This window comes from Phascolarctos cinereus, unplaced genomic scaffold (genome assembly GCF_003287225.1).
Source record: "Phascolarctos cinereus isolate Bilbo 61053 unplaced genomic scaffold, phaCin_HiC Scaffold_9;HRSCAF=440, whole genome shotgun sequence".
Lineage (NCBI taxonomy): Eukaryota > Metazoa > Chordata > Mammalia > Diprotodontia > Phascolarctidae > Phascolarctos > Phascolarctos cinereus.
This window is the reverse complement of record NW_027556402.1, coordinates 214,873,081-214,892,676: the sequence shown is the minus strand read 5'-3', so window position 1 is coordinate 214,892,676 and position 19,596 is coordinate 214,873,081. Positions and strand designations below refer to the sequence as shown.

The following is a 19,596-nucleotide window of genomic DNA, read 5'->3' as shown; positions in this document are numbered from 1 at the left end:
AAAATTATACTGTTCATAAGTGGCAAAGGCAAGACATAAAATAAGCTCCACTGACACACCCACCCCAGGGGCATTTTCTTCTCAGTGTCTCTGTCTCACCATCTCCCATTTGAAAATCCCAGACTTTGTTTCCCCCACATATCTACTTCCTTTTCCTGTTCCCTAGGCCCTGATAAAGGAAGAAGGGGGGAGGACTCTTTTCTACCCCACTCCTATCCCAGGTGGCTACAATAGAACTGTACCCTGTCACCTCTATGTTTTATAAAAAATCCTTTGCCTTAAAAGCAAGGGCTATCAAAATTCTGTAAAGCGGTCAAGACCCTTGGATATTCCAAAAGAAAGAGGAGGTTCATGGGATCATGGATGCAAATTTGGACAGGATTTTGGAAGGATATCTAGTCCAAAGTCTCCTTATTTTACAGATGAGGAAGCTAAGGCACAACTAAAGTCATCTAGGTAGTAGGTAGATTTGAATCTTCTTTTCGGCTTTCTTTATCTCCCTATTGCTTTGCACAGTGCCTAGCACACAATAAATTCCTAATACATACTTGTTGACTAGTCTTCTGATTCCTAATAATTTATTTTCCACATACATACATATACACATATGTGTATATACATGTATATATGTATGTGTGTGCATATTTGTACAGGGGAGTGAGTATGTATGTATGTATGCATGTATGTGTGTGTGTGTATATATATATGTATATAAAGAGGGTATAACATGTTTACATAAATACACACACATGTATATTAGCACTGTCTTTTTGTACCTACAGGACTAGGGTCAGAGTCCTAACTACACTAGAGTATTTGAAAGCACGGTTCCATTTGGGAGAACCTGGGCTCCAGCTGGCAATAGTCCATCATCTATCCCCATTACCTATGATACAGCCAATTAATGGCCACCCAGCCTCTGCTTGAAGATTGTCCAATGAGGGGGAACCCACTTTTTTCCAAGCCATACCATTCTCATTTTGACAATGTCTAGTTGTTAGAAAGTTTTCCCTTACAAATTAAATTTTCCCCTTTGCAACTTCTACCCCCTTGCTACTGGCTCTTCCTCCTAGATCAGACAGAAAAAATATAATCCATCTTCCATATGATGATACTTCAAATATTTGAAAACAGTTATCATAGCCTCAGTTGTTCTATGGGCCTTTAAGAAGTAGAATCAGTTAGCAAGCATAGGCATTTACTAAGTGCTTGCAATGTGCCAAACGCTAAGCTTAAGTGCTGGGAATATAAATGCAAGCAAAAAGAAAGATTGTCCCTGCCCTCAAGGAGCTTGCATTCTAATGGGGGAAGACAACATACAAAAGGAAGTTGAAAAGTGGAGTGAAGTAAAAAAGTACCCATTGAGGAAACATGGTAAAGAAAAGCCAGTGAGTCAGGAAAGAGGAATGAAGACATGGGTAGCATAGATCTCCTCCTTCAAGTGGAGGTTCTGGGAGGAGCAGCCAATCAGAGGGGAGAAGTCAAAGGGATGGAGGAGACTTCCAAAGTGAGTAGGCCAATCTCTTCCAGGGTAAAGAGGGTCCTAGGTCATGGTAAAGAACATCCTAGGGAAATAAGTAAGCAGAGCCACTTGGAGAGAAGTGAAGGGTTGAGGAGAGGAATATGATTCAGAAGAATAACCACAGTGTAGAAGAAAGTGGAGAGACAACATGGGGGAGTGGATAGGGAGCTGGCCTTGGAGTTAGGAAGGCTGGGCCAAGACACTTCACTTCTCAGTCCTCCAGGCAATGCTCTAAACCTATAAGCTGCAGAGAAGGGGATGATCCACGGTGGGAAAAGGAGTGTCTGCATCTGGAAGTTCTCTATGGCAAAGAAATCACAAGTCAACTCCCTATCTCCCGAGGAGAGGTATTGAAGATGGAGTCAGGAAGGCCTGGGTTCAAATCCCACATCTGATACTTATAGGCTATGTGACCCTAGGCAAGTCATTAACCTTGCTAATATTCAGTTTCCTTATCTGTAAATTAAGGATATTAATACATGTAGCAACTGCCTCCAAGGGTTGTGAGGAAAAGGAATAATGTGAATATCAGCTCTCACTAGTATTAACTCTAGGAGGACCAGAATTTAAGAATATCTCAAAGGGCTAATTTGTGTCCACTGACACAGTGATTTTTTTAATCCATGAGGTAAAGAAAGCAGAGCTCATACATTGAAAAGTTTTCTTTCAAAGTAAATTTTTTATCTTGAGAACTATATTGTTATTACACCATGTTAAAGGAGTATACATAAAGGGGATGGATATTAGTTGACTTTGATGTAATGATAAAAAAAAATCTAATCAAGTGGGTTAAATGGATCCAAGTAAGTGGATTAGTCTGATCTTAGAAAATGTACTAAGAAAGGAGGAGGCAGACAGGGGTAAATTACATTACAGGAAAAGACAGAAAATCCTATTACAGCACAGGGAAAGAAGGGGGGGGGGGGCATGAGCATTATTTGAACCTTACTCTCATCCAATTTGGCCCAAGAAGGGAATAACATAATCAGTTGGGTATAGAAATCCAACTTGCACTATGGGCAGTAGGAGGGAAAAAGTGAAAGAAAAGGGAGGGGGGATAGAAGGGAGGGAAGAAGCAGTAAGGGTAAAGGGGAAGAAAAGGGAAAGGGATAATAGAAGGGAGGAGAGACTGAAAGAGACAGTGGTCAAAAGCAAAACACTAGTGGGGGCAGATAAATGAGAAAGAAAAGCATAAACAGGGGGAAAAAAAGGATGGAGATTTTTTTTTCTGTTCTGTTGAGTTTTGTTTCCTCTTTCTGATGGTTCCTCCTATTGGTTTTAATTTTTACTTACAATTTCACTAATGTGAAAATATGTTTAATAGGAATGTAAATGTAGAGCCTATATCAGATTGTGCGCCATCTTGGGAAGGGGGAGAAAAAATTTTAAACTCAAAAGCATATGGAAGTGCTTAGTGATAAGTCAAAATAAATTAGTAAAATTTAAAAAAAAAATTTTTAAAAAGTAAATTTTTTGACTCAATGCACCTGTCCTGATATTGCACCAGGACCAGCTCACCCTTCTGTGGCCCTTTGTAATTCTTAACTATTTTGTCTATGTGACCTCATTTAACTGGAACAACAGACCTATGAGCTAGGGAGTTTAATATTGTCATCATTTTACTATGGAGGAATGAAGACTTGGAGACATGAAGTGATTCTCCTTTGTTAGAACATATGCTCTTTAAGGTAAGGGATTGTCTTGCTTTTTTTCTTCCTACCCAGCAAGATCTAGGGTCAACATATGGGCAATCCATCAACCAATGGATCAACAAGCTCCTACTATGCTCCAGGCACTGTGCTGGGCATTGAGGGTACAAAGAGAATGAAACAATTCCTTCCCTCAGGTTTTCTTAGCATGGATAAATGATCATTGATTGGCTGACCCAGGATGACACATCAGGTCAGAGGCAGACGAGGGTTTACCCTTTCCAGGCCAGTGCTCTTTGCAGGCCAGTTGTCTATAGTTCAGTCCACAGTTGAGGGCAAGGTCTCCAGTTGACACCCCCAGATTGTTTTCCTCTAGATTTCCCTTATACAAATAAACATTATGCCTCCTTAATTAAATTAATTAAAATGAATTTTAAAACTGAATTTAAAAATTATTTTAAAAAATGAAAAAAGCCCATGGCTAGCACAAACACTGCCAGTCTGGCCATACAATCTGTAATGCAAACAAAATCTGTGAATAAGCAGGCTTTAAATCTGATCATTCCAGGTAAAGCAAGACCAATGATAATAAACAAGATGGGTACAGGCCTAAGCAGGCGGCCTTGCCACTTCCTTTTCCATTAGCTACAATTCCCCAGCTTAGCACCAGCACCTCCATCATGGGTTCATTATGCTACTTTGCAAGCAAACTTGTGTTCATCCACGAAGATGCCCAATGAAGCATGGGGTCCCAGACCTGGACCCTAGGCTGAGGCAATGCTGGGAACACAGGAGCAGCAGTACTGGTGACCTCATAGGGACAGAGCCCAAGACTCAGCATCCACACTGATGATTGGGGAGGGCAGGCTGAGCCTAAGCTTTGAATTACAGCTTTGCTCTTAACATTCTGCATGACCTTGGACTAGTCATTTCCTCTATATCACTCTAAAATGGGGTTATTAGTCTGGGGTATGTGAACTAGAGAGACAGAGAGAGACAGAGAGAGAGAGAGAGAGAGAGAGAGAGAGACAGAGACAGAGAAAGAGAGAGAAAGATAGTCTCAGAGACAGAATTTGGAAGCATATCTTGTTTGATTCAAAATCTAACACTTGACCCACTATGACAGTGCCCTCTGTACAGCCTCTCAGAGCTGGAAGAAGAATCTGCCCTAGACAGACCTGACCGATGTTCATCCACTCTGTTCCTAAAAATCACCAACCATAGGGAATTCACTTCCTCCTAAGGCAGCCCATTCCATACTTTGGGATAAATCCAGTTTTTGGGAAGGGATTTTTTTCCTTACATGGAAACTAACTCTAGCTTTCTGTAATGTCTTATTATCTTAGTTCTGACCTCTGGGGCCAAGAAGAACAAACCTAACCCCTCCTCCCCATGACCACCCTTCAAATATGGAGGATGGCTAACATATTCTCCCTAAGTCTTCTTTTTGGTAATCTGATGCCATCTCCTCATATCTCATGAGGGGTCAAGAATGGATTTCACCCTTGTCTATAGCGTAATGGACTCCTCCAAGTTGGAGATCTATGTGAAGGGCAGAAGGCACAGACACTAGTAAACTTGTCACAAGGATAGTGGTGCAAAGGAATGAGACAGTGTGGAGCAATAGATACAGCACCAGACTTCAAACCTAGCTAGGTTCAAGCCCCAGTGTCGACACTTTATAGCTGTGTGACCTTGGGCAAATCACTGGACTCCTCTTGACTTTAGCTTTCTCCCCTGTTAAACGGACTGAATAATATATGCAATGTCTACCTCACAGAGTTGCTTCAAACATAATTATGACTATAAAGCACTACATCAGCGTGAGCTATTATTATTATTAAGATTATCTAAGAGGGGCGGGGGTGGTGGACAGCAACCCCAGCTAATGACAAATTACGTGTTTCTATAATTATGAATCGTTTTGTTACACATGCCCATTAATGCAATGAGGATTAGGGGAGCAGCTTAAGTAATAGCTTAATGATAGAGGATATTTTTCTTCGATGAGTGTGCTCCTCCCACCCCCAAAAGAGTTACTATTATTAGTTCTCCATATTCTTTGCTCTGTGTATTGGAGGTGGGGCTGCTGTAACTCTATGGAGGGAAAGAAGCCCAGGATAAGAGAATTTGCCCCTTTCTTCCTTCCCATCTCTGGTCAGAGGAACAGACCAGTGTAGTTTGTGTCTCCTGAGGAATAATCTATCTTTGCTCAACAGAATGGATGGCAGGATGGTACCCCTTCTCCGCTTTCTGAAGCCAGTGCTATATGTATTAGATGACAGGGGAATCGTTACTCCCTGGGATTCAGTGCTTACCCAGGTCATGAACAATGGATCAGTCCAAGTGGCCCCAAAGTGAAATTTAGGAGGGAGAATGAAAAGATAAAGAAGAGAGAAGGACAGGAGGGATGCAGGAAGTGAAAAAGGCATCAGTCAGTCAACAATTGCTGAGAATTTATTAAGCACCTACTACATGCAAATCACTTTGCTAGAGAACTAAACCTTAGGAGTCTTTGTCAGGAATGACTGTATGCCCCAAGGAAATGTAAGAATGAATGAATGAAAATAAATGAAGAAGCATTTATTGAGCAATTATTATGTGCCAAGCACTATGTTAAACACTGGTGAGGTGAAAAGAAAAAGCAAGACCAGTCCTGTTCTCAAGGAGCTCATAATCAGATTGGAGAGATAACACACAAAAGCTATGGGGCAGTTGGATGGCACAATAGAGTGCCAGCCCTGGAGTTAAAAGGACCTGAGTTCAAATCCAGCCTCAGACATTTACTAGTTGTGTGACTCTGGGTGAATCACTTAACCCTATTTGCCTCAGTTTCCTCACCTATAAAATGAGCTGGGAAAGGAAATGGCAAACCCTTTCAATATCTCTGCCAAGAAAATCCCAACTGGGGTCACAAAGAGTCAGACACAACTGAAAAACAACTGAACAACAAAGATGGAAATTCCTGGAAGTACTAAGAGTGCAGTGATGAAAGAGACGACAAGGTCTAGGGGTCCTTAAGAGATAAAAGTGGTGGGGCAGCTAGGTGGCACAGTGGATAGAGCACCAGCCCTGGAGTCAGGACGCCTTGAATTCAAATTCGGCCTCAGACGCTTATTAGCTGTGTGACCCTGGGCAAGTCTGATTGAGAGAGAGAGAGAGAGAGAGACAGAGAGAGACAGAGAGAGACAGAGAGAGAGAGAGAGACAGAGAGAGAGAGAGAGAGAGAGAGAGAGACAGAGAGAGAGAGTATAATGGGAGGGTCAGAGGGTGTGGCTGTAGAGGAAGTGAGGAGTGGAAAGAGCATGAATTTTGTGGCCAGGGGACCTGGGTTCAAGTCTTCATTCCACCACTTACTACCTATGTGACCTTGAGAAATCATTTCACTTCACTGGGTTTGTTTCCCATTTAGTGCTGGACCAGGTGGCTTCTAAGGTCACCTTCCAGCTCTAAATCTATACCTGGAGCTTGAAAGCATTTTCATAAGCAGTTTTGAGCCTCAAGCAGCCTCTTCTTCCACCACAGCCCCATGGCTTCATATTCACCTAGGCAAAGGCAGTGGAGAGTATCCCCTCCCAGGCTTACTTTGTAGGATGTGTCAGAACAGCCTATAAAGCTGGAGAGGGAGGTAATGTGTCATAGTGGAAAAAGCCCTGCATTCGGGGTCAGAAAATCTGGGTTGGAACCTCTGGAACCCCATCCACACTATTTATTAGCTGTGTATTATGTGCACAAGTCCCCACCCCTCTCTGGGCTGCAGTTTGCCGTCCTGTAAAATGAGGGGATGAGATCAGATTGCATCTACTGTGATTTCCAGCTCCAAATTCTATGATTTTATGAATCATACATCAGGCTATTTTCTTTTCTTCAGAGTAGTGCAGTCTTGGCCACTAAGCTTCAGTCTTGACTTTATCCTTCAAACAGCAACTGTTTCCCAAATGCCCAGGCTCACTGGTTTCCATAGCATTTGGGGACCTTATGGTTTTATTATGGAAAATGAAAGTAATCTCCATGGAATGCCTGCTTTTCTTGGCTTAATTCATTCATTTTTTACCCTTTTCTTTTCCCACTTACATGTCTCTTCTCTCTGTGTCCCAGCTGCAGAATTCTCTGAAGAGTGACTTATGTCTGGATCAAGGACCAGATACGGAAAATGTTCCCATCATGTACTTGTGCCATGGCATGACTCCACAGGTAAGTCACATGGATGACCTCAGAGGTGGATGGTCATTACTGTTGCTGATCAGGATATGGTGCTGGGTACAGGAAAGGAATGGCGACTGGGGGTAAGGGAGATCAGAGCAATGAGCTAGGATGTCTTGCCTTGCCAGTGCAGAAAGTCTGGGTGGAAACAGCCAGCATCAAGCCTCCACTCTTTGGATGCCCATTGGGAATCAGGGGATGTCCAGGGGGACAGAAAGGAAGGAGATGGTGGGTTTTGCCAAAGAAATCTGGAAGTCATCAAGATTCTGGGAGCAAGTGGATATCTGAGGACCAAAGTTCTTTCCTGCCTCTGTGAGATCTGGTAAGCAGCTCAGGCAGCATAATATAGGGCTCTCTGCCCTGAGGTTTTTATCCTTTTTTGTTTTTTAACTAAGCCTGTCATTCCATTGTTATAAAGATCTTCCAGTTACAAACACTTCCTCTGCAGATGCAGAACTGTACCTTTTCTTCAACTATAATCTTAGAGAGTTGCCTAGTCAGTGAGACAAAAATGACTTGCCCAGGGTCACACAGCCAGTTTGTGTCAGAAGCAGCACTTGAATCCATGTCTTCCTGATTCCAAAGCCAACTTTATCCATTATGGAACATTGCTTCTATATTATTTTATTATATCTAGCCCTGACTTGGATGTATTCATTTTGTTTTTACTTATCTTTGTATGTTTCCCTGTCATGGAATGTAAGCCTCTTGAAGGCATGAGTGTTTTTCATTTTGTCAGTACCTTCAGTTCCTAAATCTGTGTTTGGCCATATGGAGTATGTACACTCCATAAAAAGCTTCTCGAATTCCTGAATTGAATGAACAGAATGGTGAAGACCCACACTTGGGATTCTTCAGGCATCACAGCTGGGGACCAGGACTTGATTTCACAGCAGAGAAAGCTCTTGTAACCCATTGAAATTAAGTCATGAGCACCCAGAGTCCATTGGGACGTCTCCCTCAAAGAGAGTCCTAGCACAGTCTAATGTTATCACTGGGACCCCTGGGGAAAGTGCCAAATGCACCAATCAGCAAATGTTTTCCAAGCAGCTACAGTACTCAGTGCATAATGCTGGTGTTGGGCCTTTGCATATCTGTTTAGAGCAACTTTAAGGCATTGGTAACTAACCTCTGAATCCTAGAATCAGTTGTCTGGCTGGAGCTCTAAGGAGATGGGATGCCCTGGGGAGGTCCAAGCAGGAGCACTGCAGAATGGAAATCCAGGAGTCAGACAAAGCTGGAATCAGTCCCCAGCCCTGCCCGTTACTAACTGTATATGATCAAATGAGATAGTATTTGGAAAGCCTGGCATATTATGCCACCTAGCTGCTAGGTGGGAGGGAGCCACTGGTGGAGTAAGAGGACATTCAGCTCCTTAAGCCTTAACATCCCCACTAAGAGTCGGTGAAGCAAGACACATTGGAAAGATCTTTGGCTCTGGAGTCAGAAAACTTGGGTTCAAATCTTGACTCTATTACTTACTATCTGGGTGGCCTGAGGTGAGTCACTTAAACTCATTGTGCCTCAGTTTCCTCATCTGTAAAATGAAGAGGTTGGGCTAGACAACTTCTAAGTCCCTTCTAACTCTAATTCTATGCACCTATAATCAGGGTTGGCTGGTAAAGCCAGTGGGCTAGCCCCGAGATGGAAGAGAAGGGGATCACACCATGACTCGCATCTGCATAGCATCCTCTCCAGGGACAGAGACATGAAGGACTGCTAGAAGCAGATAAGCATTAAAGCTGTCAGAGGTGGGAGCCCCCACTTCCCTTATCCTCTCCCACTCTGAGCCTCTTGGGAGCCTGCATTACTTCATTTAGTCTTCACATGCTTGATGATTTTAGGGAGATGTCTTCCCTGAAGGATTCTTTCCCTTTCCTCAGGTGTGGGCAGCTGGGATTTTCAGGAGGTGAAGACTTTACAGATTTTCTATGATTTGTGTAATTCTATATCCAGGGAGCCTCAGTTTCAGCAAGAAATTATTCTTCTCATCCTTTTAAGATGGTGGCAAGCTTCTCTTATTCTCTTTTCCTCAGATGTTTGAATTTATGTATGGGAAGGTTTTCTCAGGTTGAGAGAATGTTTATTTTTTTCTTTCTTCTATTTATTCCCTTCCCCTTTGTTGAACAAGGTACTTCCTATGTCATAGAATTTAGAAATAGAAGAGACATTTGAGATCATCTACCAACCTCCTTATTTTATAGCAGAGGCAGTCCAAAGAGAATAGATTTGACCAGGGTGACATTGGCAGTAAGTAACAATGGGAGACTGAATTCAAGCTGTCTTGAAATCCCTTTAAACCACAGATTTGAAGAAAGGGAAAGCGAAAAGGACCTTTGAGATCGCCTAGTCCAAACACTAAGGTGTCCTTGAGTTCCTTCTCTTTAGGACCAGTTTCCACCTCTTGTTCTCCTCATTTGCATGAGCACCAACCACCTCCACCCCATCTTCATCCTGGCCCATTACAATGGAATACCCATCCCCATATGTAATCACTCCCGTACTGAGCAGCCTCCTTCTCCCGTCTTCTTCTCATCCACAACAGCATCTCTATCCCATGCCATCCTGTCCCCATCTATATCCTTATCTCCATCCTAACCCATCCCATCGCTGTCACTATCCCAACCCCATTTTCAAACACATATCTTCCTATCCAATTACCATCATTATTCCCATTCCTATCTGTATCTCTCTTCCTTATCATCAAATTCCCATCTCTATTCCATGACATCTCCATTTTCACCCCCTTCCCCTCTCCACCCAAATCTCTGACCAGGATGGAGTGTTGTTATTAATGTTCGGTTGTTTCATTGCATCTGATTCTTCATGACCCATTTGGGGTTTTCTTGGCAAAGATACTGGAGTGGTTTGTCATTTCCTTCTCTAGCTCATTTTACAGCTGAAGAAACTCAGGCAAACAGGGTTAAGTGACTTGCCCAGGGTAACACAGCGAATAAGTGTCTAGGGCCAGATTTTAACTCAGGGTCTTGATTTAACTGACTCTAATGTCCTTTTCAGCTTTAAAGCTGGTGTCTGTTTTAGCAGAGCTGATAGCAAAGCCAGCCACCTGACTGAGGTGGGACACTCTCCTATTAACTCCCTTTTGCCAAATGCCTGTGGGATTCACCTAATGGTTCTTCTGACTATGCCTGGGGGACCGTTTTGCTTTCACTTGTGTGGAATCATGGCAGTCAGCAATGGTTGTGCCTTTGTGGTGGGTGTAGTATAGAGAACTGCATCCCAGGCCATGACTAGTCATCTTGACTTTCATTCTGCCACTGGACTTCCATGACTCTGGAAGAGACAGTGAGACTGACGACTTGGAGCAGCTCTGCCTCACTTCAATCCAAACTCTTGCACAAGTTAGGACATTACCCATCACGGCCTGAAGTCCCAGGTCCTCTTTGAAGATGAAGGACAAACATTGGTCCTCCTCACCCTGGGCCTAGCGCTCTAGTTACTGCACCACCTAGCTGCCCAGGATAGAGTGGGGGAGGTGCAACTACCCTTCAAATATTCTCTTAATTCTATTCCATTCCTTTCCCTCCCCACTCAGAGATCTAAAGTAAAGAGATCCTGAGCACATTCCTCTTAGAAATGAGGAAAACAAGGCAAGGACAGAGACATAAACACAGCTAAGGCTGCCTTTTATTCCCTGAGCTACCTTTTGATGTAGCTTCTGAGAGGGGCTGGTATCCACATGAGTGACCTCAGAAACCCTCAGTCCAGTGTCTGGTTCAGAAAGCTTCCCATAATCCTGAAGCAGCTGGCCATGGTGGGACCTGGAAATATACCAACTGAGCCCTTTCCATGGTAGTTTTCATGGACGTGGTAAAGCCACAGCAATGTTTGCTGCATACGTTACCATGATATTCAGTGACTGCCATCCTGGTCCTCCTTGGAGAGATTTGCAACAGCATGGGCTAACTTGGAATGACTGACAAACTGAGCAGATTTTAATATTAGCTGTAGGTTCTTGGCTAGCCTGGCATGCTTTCCTCTCCACGTCAAATAAAGACGCAATAGCAATACTACTACTCCTACTGCCAGTAATAAGAATAGTAACTAATATCTATATGCCTCTTTAAAGTTTTAAATAACCTTATATGTAATCTTATTTGAATTTCAAAATGATCCTATGAGAGGGTCCTACAGGTATTCTTGACCCCAACTTTACAGATAAGGAAATTAAGATCAAAAAGGTTAAGTGACTTCTCTATGCTCATATGCACTAATAAGTATCAGAATTGGACCAGAACTAAGGGCTCTTGATTCCCAGAATAGTGCTTTTCCTACTTTCCTCCTAGATTTTCATTGGGAAACCTCCAAGGATACTACTCATTCATGCCTTTCCCAAGGTAATTCCATCTAATTTTCTTCCAGATACAATGATCCTTGGATTTATAACTCTAGATTGGCTATCTCTTTAACTTTGGTCTACTATTTGGGGCGGGGGTGGGGGGAGTGCAGGGACTAGAACAACTTTAATCATGGGGAGAAGTTCACAGTTTGGACAAGATGTCCAAGGGGTATACTCCTTCCTGAGATGTATTCCTGCTAATTCTGATGTTTTTAGTTGCAGGCTATCTGAAGCAATAGTTGATTTCTAAGAAAAATCATATAATAGAAGGAAGGAGAAAATGAGGCAGGTATGAAGAATGGTATTAATTAGGCACAGAATTGGAAGAGGCCTCTTGGGTTTTCTAGTTTGACCAGGGGTGTGCTACATTCAGCTTGATACTGATTTGTAGGAGCTGATTGTTACATTTTCAGTACCAGCTTTAGAGCAGATCCGCACAACCTGCGGCATGCCAAGGGATTTCACATAGCCCATGAAAAATGTAGAGGAAAACATCTTTCGCAGGCCACTAGATATCCTTTGGTGTGCCTGTGCAGCCCACATGTTGTGCAGGCCTACTTTAGACTTAAGATGGAGAAAAGGTAAATAATGCAGATTAAACTTAAAAGTACAGGCTGCAGACATTTTTAGAGAACTGGTTGTTAAATATTCAGAACACCACTGAGCTTAGCCCACACCTAAACAAGACTCCTCTCTATAAAATACCCAACCAATGGGCTTCCAGCCTTTGCTTAAAGGCTTCCAGTGAAGGGGAACCCAATTCCTCTTGAGGCAACCCATTCCACTTTAGACAGTTCTAATTGCTAAGGAGGCTTTCCATAAATGGAAGCTAACTCTCCTATGCACCTCCCACCACTTGCTCTCTAGTTCTCCCCTCCTTGGCAAAGCAGATCAAGTCTAAATCTCCTTGAAAATAAATATCTTCCAAGTTTTTGGAGATTACTCTCCTGTTCTCCAAATCAGGAGGTCTTATCCTTTTTATGTCATGGACTTCTTTGGAAGTCTGGTAAAGCCTATGGACCCTTCTCAGAATAATGTCTTTAAATGCATAAAATAAAATACACAGGACTACAAAGGTAACTTATTATATAGGAATACAGTTGTCATTTTTTTAAGTTCATAGATCTCAGATTCAGAACTATTGCTCTAAGTCTTTTGTTTTCCAGACTAAACATGTGGCATGATTGAATGACTCTTCACCATCTTGGCTGCTCCCTTAAGGATGCCTTGGCGATTATCAACATCCTTCCTAAAATGTGCTGCCTAGGACTGAATATAATGCTCTTTATTGGGTCTGACTAGGGGAAAATATGGCAGGACTTTTTTGGCTACTGAATTAAGCAGTTGATTCATAATAAGCTATATTTCAAACAAATTGATGAATAGCCCCAGTCCTTTCCTAGTTTCTATTTATAAAGGTGATTTTTAACCCCAAATGGGTCAAAAATTGTCTGATCTGCAAGGAAAAACCACTGAGGCAGAGCTCCAAGTCAGTAACATTTCATTAAAGGGTCCATGTCCCCCTCCAATGACATGGACCTCAGATCTTTCTCATGATCTGGGATCCCTTCTTTCCCCAGGTCCCTCCTTTGTATAGGGCTTGATACCCAGACATTCCAAAGAAGCAAAGTAAAATACGGAGTTCCATTGATTAATAGACCTTGATTTTGACCTTCCAGGATGGCCAGAAATGATGCATCAGCATGGGTGGTCACAAGATGGGCAAGGCAAGAGTCTTCTCCACTTACTAAGTGCTCATAATATCATCACCTGCTCAGGTTGGACAAGACAGGGTGTCTGGAGGTACAAAAATAAATTGGGAGACTTTCCATGTCATTCTGGAGTTTCCCACCCACTCTGAGCTTGGTCATCAGCATTCTTGTGGTTAGGCCAGTGAACTTCATAACTCGTAGTACACAGCTCTGAGGCCTAATATCCAGAACTTATAGTCACTACCCCTGTGGAATCATATCAAACTGATTAATACTGATTGGAACAAAATAGAGGTCTAATTGATCTTCTATCACACCCAAGTGTAAGACTCTACATTTATTCTTATTAAATTTCATTTATTGCATTCAGCCCAGAATTCTCTCCTTGTGACTATTACCTTAATCATTTGTTATGATCCAAGAGTTTTGTCATTTTAAGAATATGATAAGCTTGACATTCATTTATTTACCCAAGCCATTGACAAAAATATTGAACATCTTAGGGCCAAACACAGATCTCCAGGACACTCCACTGGAGACTTCCTTTCAATCTAACATCCAATATTTACTAAATTTTAACTCTATTGACTAAACTATTGAGTGTAGCCATTCAACCCCTTCTTAATACACCAAAAAATATCATAATGTAGCTCTCATCTGTTTGTCTTGTTCACAAGAATAACATGTGAGTCTTCACCATATATTTCACTATGATATAGGTAAGCTATATCTATACCATTCCTCTAATCTACTTGGTTTTGAAAAACTATCAGGAAAGTCGATGAGATTAGTCTTCTATGATCTCTTCTTGATGTCCTTTTCCACATGTGTGCTAACCACCCTTTTAATAACACATTCTAAAATTTTGTTGGGAAATTAATTCAAACCCACTGACTCATAATTTATAGTCTGTAGTCTCTTCCTTTTTTTTTAAATGGGTATCCTCACCTTACCTAGGCCAGAAGTGCAGAAGCCATTAGTAGGCCAGCCCAACCCTACTGTGGATGGACACAGAACCTTTAACTTCTATTTCTAATCTGAACTGATTCATGCCTCCTTAGGCAGCCCACTGTCTCTCTGCTTAAAGGGCTTAACACAGGAGTGGGAAACCTGAGGCCTCAAGGCCACATATGGCCCTCTAAGTCCTCAAGTGAGGCCTTTTGACTGAATCCAAACTTCACAAAACAAATCCTTTTATAAAGGAGATTTGGTTAAGCCTTAACATATTGGTATTAGATTTAGTGTGGACACTCAATCACCTTTAGGCAGCTCAGAACTCTCAAACTCAAGAGATTCACCAGCCTCACCCTTCCTAGTAGCAGAGATTACAGGCACTTTCTATTTTCTGAAAATTGGGATATTTGGCCTTCTCCAATCCTGTGTTTCCTGTTCCATTCTCCAGGATCTTTCCAAGAGCATTGGCAGAAGCTCGTCAATCATATCTCTTGGGTTCTTTCAGCACCTAAGGATGTAGTTCATCTGGACTTGGTAACTTGAACTCATCAAAAATAGCTAGACATTCTATATTTTAAAAATTCATTGTTTTGCACTTTCATTATCCTCCTAATTATCTTGGATATCAATTCCATTAGCCATTTTTGTTCTTTCCTTTCCAGTTCAAAAATCCTTCTCCTAGGAAGAAAAAATAGAAGCAAAATACGTGTGGAGCAGCTCTGCTTTCTCTCCATTATGTGTTATCTTTGTCTCATCCATTCTGAGCAATAGACCTATGCCTTCTTTCATCTTCCTTCCCCCTCCCCCAATGGAGCTTTGAAAATCCCTCTTGTTATTCTCAGCTCTTATTGCTAGCCTCAGCTCATTCTGAGATGTAGCGCTCTTGACCGGATTCTTACAGGACCATGCCAAGCTTTCATATCCATTCTATCTCTGTTTGTTGCCCTTGATTCCTTCTTCTGGGCTTGGCTTTTAAAAATCTAAGTTTATGGATGAATTCCCTGTGTACCGCAGTGGTCTCTGCAGACAACCTCTTCCCCTTCTTCCTCACCAGAATTATTTTTGTGTATGTGTCTTTAGAATTTCATTATTGAGAACCTCATAGGCTGACTTTCTCCAAAGAATTCCATGGAATCCTACCTCTCTTTTTTCTGAGCCCTTTCAAATCTGCTCTCCAAAAATATATCCCATCAGACAATGCCTGGCTTTCCTATCTTCCTATCACTTTTCCCCAAGTCTCCTATCACTTCCACCCACCCCCAAAAAGCAGTTTGCCATCGTCACTGAGAATTATATGTAGAACAGACATCCCCCTTATTGGTTCCTCTAAGTTTTGATAAATCGAATTATCATTAAAGGAGCATCAAGATATTATTAGCTATTTTGCTTTTGGCACAGAGACAGAGAGAGAGACAGGGGAGGGGGCACTCCAGCAGATGTATGCGTAATCGAAGTCCCACAACTCTACTGTATCATCCTCTTCACCAAATTTGTGATCTGTTTCCCAAACTCCTTGTCTGTCAGGTACTCCAAAAACAATCTTCTGTTTCTGCCCCTGTCAATTTTCATGCAAGTATCATGTATCATGTTTTCTCAATTTCCTTACATGAGTTTGTCTTCTTAACAGACAGGCCTATTGACTCCTTTAACTCAATCTATTCTTTTTGAATGAGACATAGCCTTTAAGAGCCACATTACAGTGATGAGTCTCATCCCACCAAGTCTCCATGATATCTTTGAGGTCAAATTTGTCTCCTTGTGTTAGGATCACCAATTCACTTTGCCTGTTACCCAACATCATGCATTTGTGTATAAACATTTGAGATCATGGGTTGTATTATTACTGGTTCTTTCCTTTTCCTTTTTTTCATTTCCCTTTTCCTTTCTTTTCATCTGTATGAACTTTGGGGCATCCCTTCTGCTGTTCTCCCCACATTATAGCTACATAATTTCCATGGTATCCAGCTTGGTGAAGAGCAAAAGGTAGTTTTCTCCCTCTCTTTTCTTTGTTTTCTATTACTACCCTCCTTGAAGAGGCCTGGGATTCGTTTATAGATGGTTCCTCAGTGATGCCTGTTGGGATGGGCTGATGGTTCTCACACTCCCGAAGAGAAGGGCTCAGGGCTAGTCTCTTCACTCAGGTTAACTCTGCAGCTAATTTCTTATTCTGTTTTATAAAGGATCTCATTTGCATTTCTTTTTAGAAGTAGAATAAACAAGCAAGGCCTGGGATGACAGACTTGTCAGCTCAATGGGAGAGGTATCACAGACTGCAGCTACCCAGGGAAGGTTCTAATGACTGTACTCAGCCCCCCTAGATGTGGCCCCCTCATCTCTATTTGCTCAGCATGCTCATGATGGCCCTGACACTGCTGTCACTGCCCCACCATTCAGAACACAGACATTAGGCTCCCCATGTATCAGTACCTCATCCAAACTTTGCATGTGGGTTTAGAAAATGGGCGATTAGTGGTACTTTCATGAAGTACCTCAGGATTGGATAGTTCCATATGGCAACCAACACAGAGAAGAGAAGGCTTTAGGCTCATGAACCAGGATTCAGGCCTCTGTTTTCCTCTTGGTTTTTCTTGCTTGGGAACAAAGGTAAGATTAACATCTCTCCAATACTTCTCCATCCAGCAAACTAAGATAGGAGAAGAGAGGAGTGGATTCACCCAAAATGCATCCAATAAGCATTTGTTACACATCTATTATGTGCCAGGCAAGAGAGAGAGCTGAATGGCTTTTGGGAAATTGAAAAACTCTTTTACTGACTCCAAACTTCCCATGAAAGCAGAGGCCCGTCTTTTCAATTCTAATATTTAACTGGTGTTGCCATATGGCAACAAAATGTGAAACACCAATGCCTCTGAAGTACTAGAGAAGAAGATCACATGGAGGGCAAGAGAGAGGTTTATGGTGGGTGCAAGCAGGCTATGCAACATATAATCAATGATGAAATCAAAGAAAAACAAGAGTAAATGGCCTGCTTAAGGAATTATATGGTAGGAAGTAAAGATGAGTTAGTGTGTGATGAGGGGGACTCGTGATATTGGGAGAAAGCAAGGCAGGTTTCTGGTAAGTTTGGGTGGACCTCTTGTGTCAACCTTTCTGGAAAATATAAATAAGAATCACACAAATTGGGCAAGCATAGATGCATTGTGATCTGCATAGTTGGAGTAAATTCTCCAATCAATTTGTATCTGAGTATGTGTCAGGCACTGTAGTAGCCACTGGAAATACAAAAAAAGAAATTAAACAGTGGCTGCCCTCAAAGAGCTTATACTCTACTAACAAGAAATAGCATGCATATGACGAAGTAAACACAGTGGAATTGTCAGGGAGGGTGCATAAAACTTGAGAGATCTGGGAAAAGGCTTCTGAAGGAAATGACCCTAGAATTGAGCCTTGAAAGGAGCTTGAGATTCCAAAGGTAAAGGCGAGAAGAGGGAGCACATCAGGCATGTGGAATGGTCTGTGCTAAAAACATAAGGGTAGGAGATGGAATGTCTTGTAGGGAAAAGAGTGAGAAGACCAATCAGGCTGAAATGTAGACTATGTGAGGGGAAAGTGATATGAATTCAGACTAAAAAGATGGTATGGACTTTAGATGTCAAGTAGAGGAGTTCATTTATCCTAAACACAATAGGAAGCCCCTGGAGCTTCTTGAATAAGAAGTAATATGGTCACTAGGAATATTAATTTGGTATCTGTATGGGGATAGATTGGAGAAGGGAGAAACTAGAAGAGATTTGGAAGTTGTTTCACTAATCCAGTGAAAAGGTAATGGGGGGTCATTGAGAGTGGTAACTGTGTGAGTGAAAGGAGAGAGGTGTAAGAGATGTTGTGGATTAGAATCAATAAGAATTGGAAAATGATTGGATATAGGAGAAGGGAAATAGAAGAATCATGGTTGGCTCCTGGGCTGTGACCTTGGATAACTGGAAAGATAGTAGCATCCTCAATAGGAATAGAAAAGTTAGGAAAAGACAAGGGGTTTTGGAGGAATGATAATGAATTCACTTTTGTACATGTTGAGTTTGAGAAGGCCTATGGAAATCTAGGCAGAGATGTGTAGGAAGCAACTGGTAATACCAGACTAGAATTTACTAGAAAGTCAGGGCTATATGCGTTTGTAAGTTAATTTTCACTTAAAAAGCATTTTATTCTCTCTCCCTCTCTCTCTCTCTCTCCCTCTCTCTCTCCCTCTCTCTCTTTCTCTCTCTCTCTCTCTCTCTCTCTCTCTCTCTCTCTCTCTCTCTCCCCCCCCCACACACACACCGGAAAAAAAGATAAGAAAAGAACTCTTGTAATAAACATGCCTAGTAAAGCAAAACAAATTCCTGCATTGACCATGTCCAAAAATTTGTCTCATTCTGCATCTTGAGTCCATCACTTCTCTGTCAGGAGGTGGGTAGCATTCTTCATCATCTGTTCTCTGGAACCATGGTTGGTCATTACATTACTCAAGGTTAACAAATCCTTCAAAGTTCTTTGTCTGTATAATGCTGTTGTTATTACATAAATTGGGCAGCTAAGTGGTACAGTGTATACAGTGCCACCCCTGAAGTCAGGAAGACCTGAGTTCAAGTCTGGCCTCAGATACTTCCTAGCTGTGTGACCCTGGGCAAGTCACTTAACCCTATTTGCCTCAGTTTCTTCATCTGTAAAATGAGCTGGAGAAGGAAATGTCAAACCTCTCCAGTATCTTTACCAAGAAAATCCCAAATGGGGTCACAAAGAGTCAGAGACAACTGAAATGACTGAAGAACAGTTCTTCTGGTTCTGCTCAGTTACGCTGTATCAGTTTATAAAGGTTTTCCCAGGTTTCTCTGAAACCACTACCTTTATCATCTCTTTTGGCATGATAGTGTTCCATTATATCAATAGGCTATAATTTGTTCAGCCATCGTCTAATTGATGGGTACCCCCATAGTTTCCAGGTTTTTGCTACTACATAAAAGAGCTATTATGAATATTTTTGTATATATGAGTCTTTTCCCCTTACTTAGATTAGTTATTTCAGTTGTGTCCAACTCTTCATAACCCCATTTGGAGTTTTCTTCACAAAGACAGTGGAGTGGTTTGCCATTTCTTCTCCAGGTCATTTTACAGATGAGAAAACTGAGGCAAACAGGGTTAAATGACTTGCCTAGGGTCACAGAACTAATAAGTGTCCAAGGCCAAATTTGAACT

The 19,596-nt window shown here is 41.9% G+C and overlaps 1 protein-coding gene across 3 annotated transcripts in view; it reads left to right on the top strand.

The window, feature by feature from the left end:
• The window catches only part of GALNT18 (polypeptide N-acetylgalactosaminyltransferase 18), a 449,323-nt gene that overhangs the window by 363,012 nt on the left and 66,715 nt on the right, over nt 1-19,596 (top strand). For all 3 annotated transcript variants that reach the window (XM_021001955.2, XM_021001956.2, XM_021001953.2), the window contains exon 9: nt 7,270-7,365. In XM_021001955.2, the coding sequence (XP_020857614.1) occupies nt 7,270-7,365 (96 nt within the window). The remainder of the gene's footprint in view (nt 1-7,269; nt 7,366-19,596) is intronic.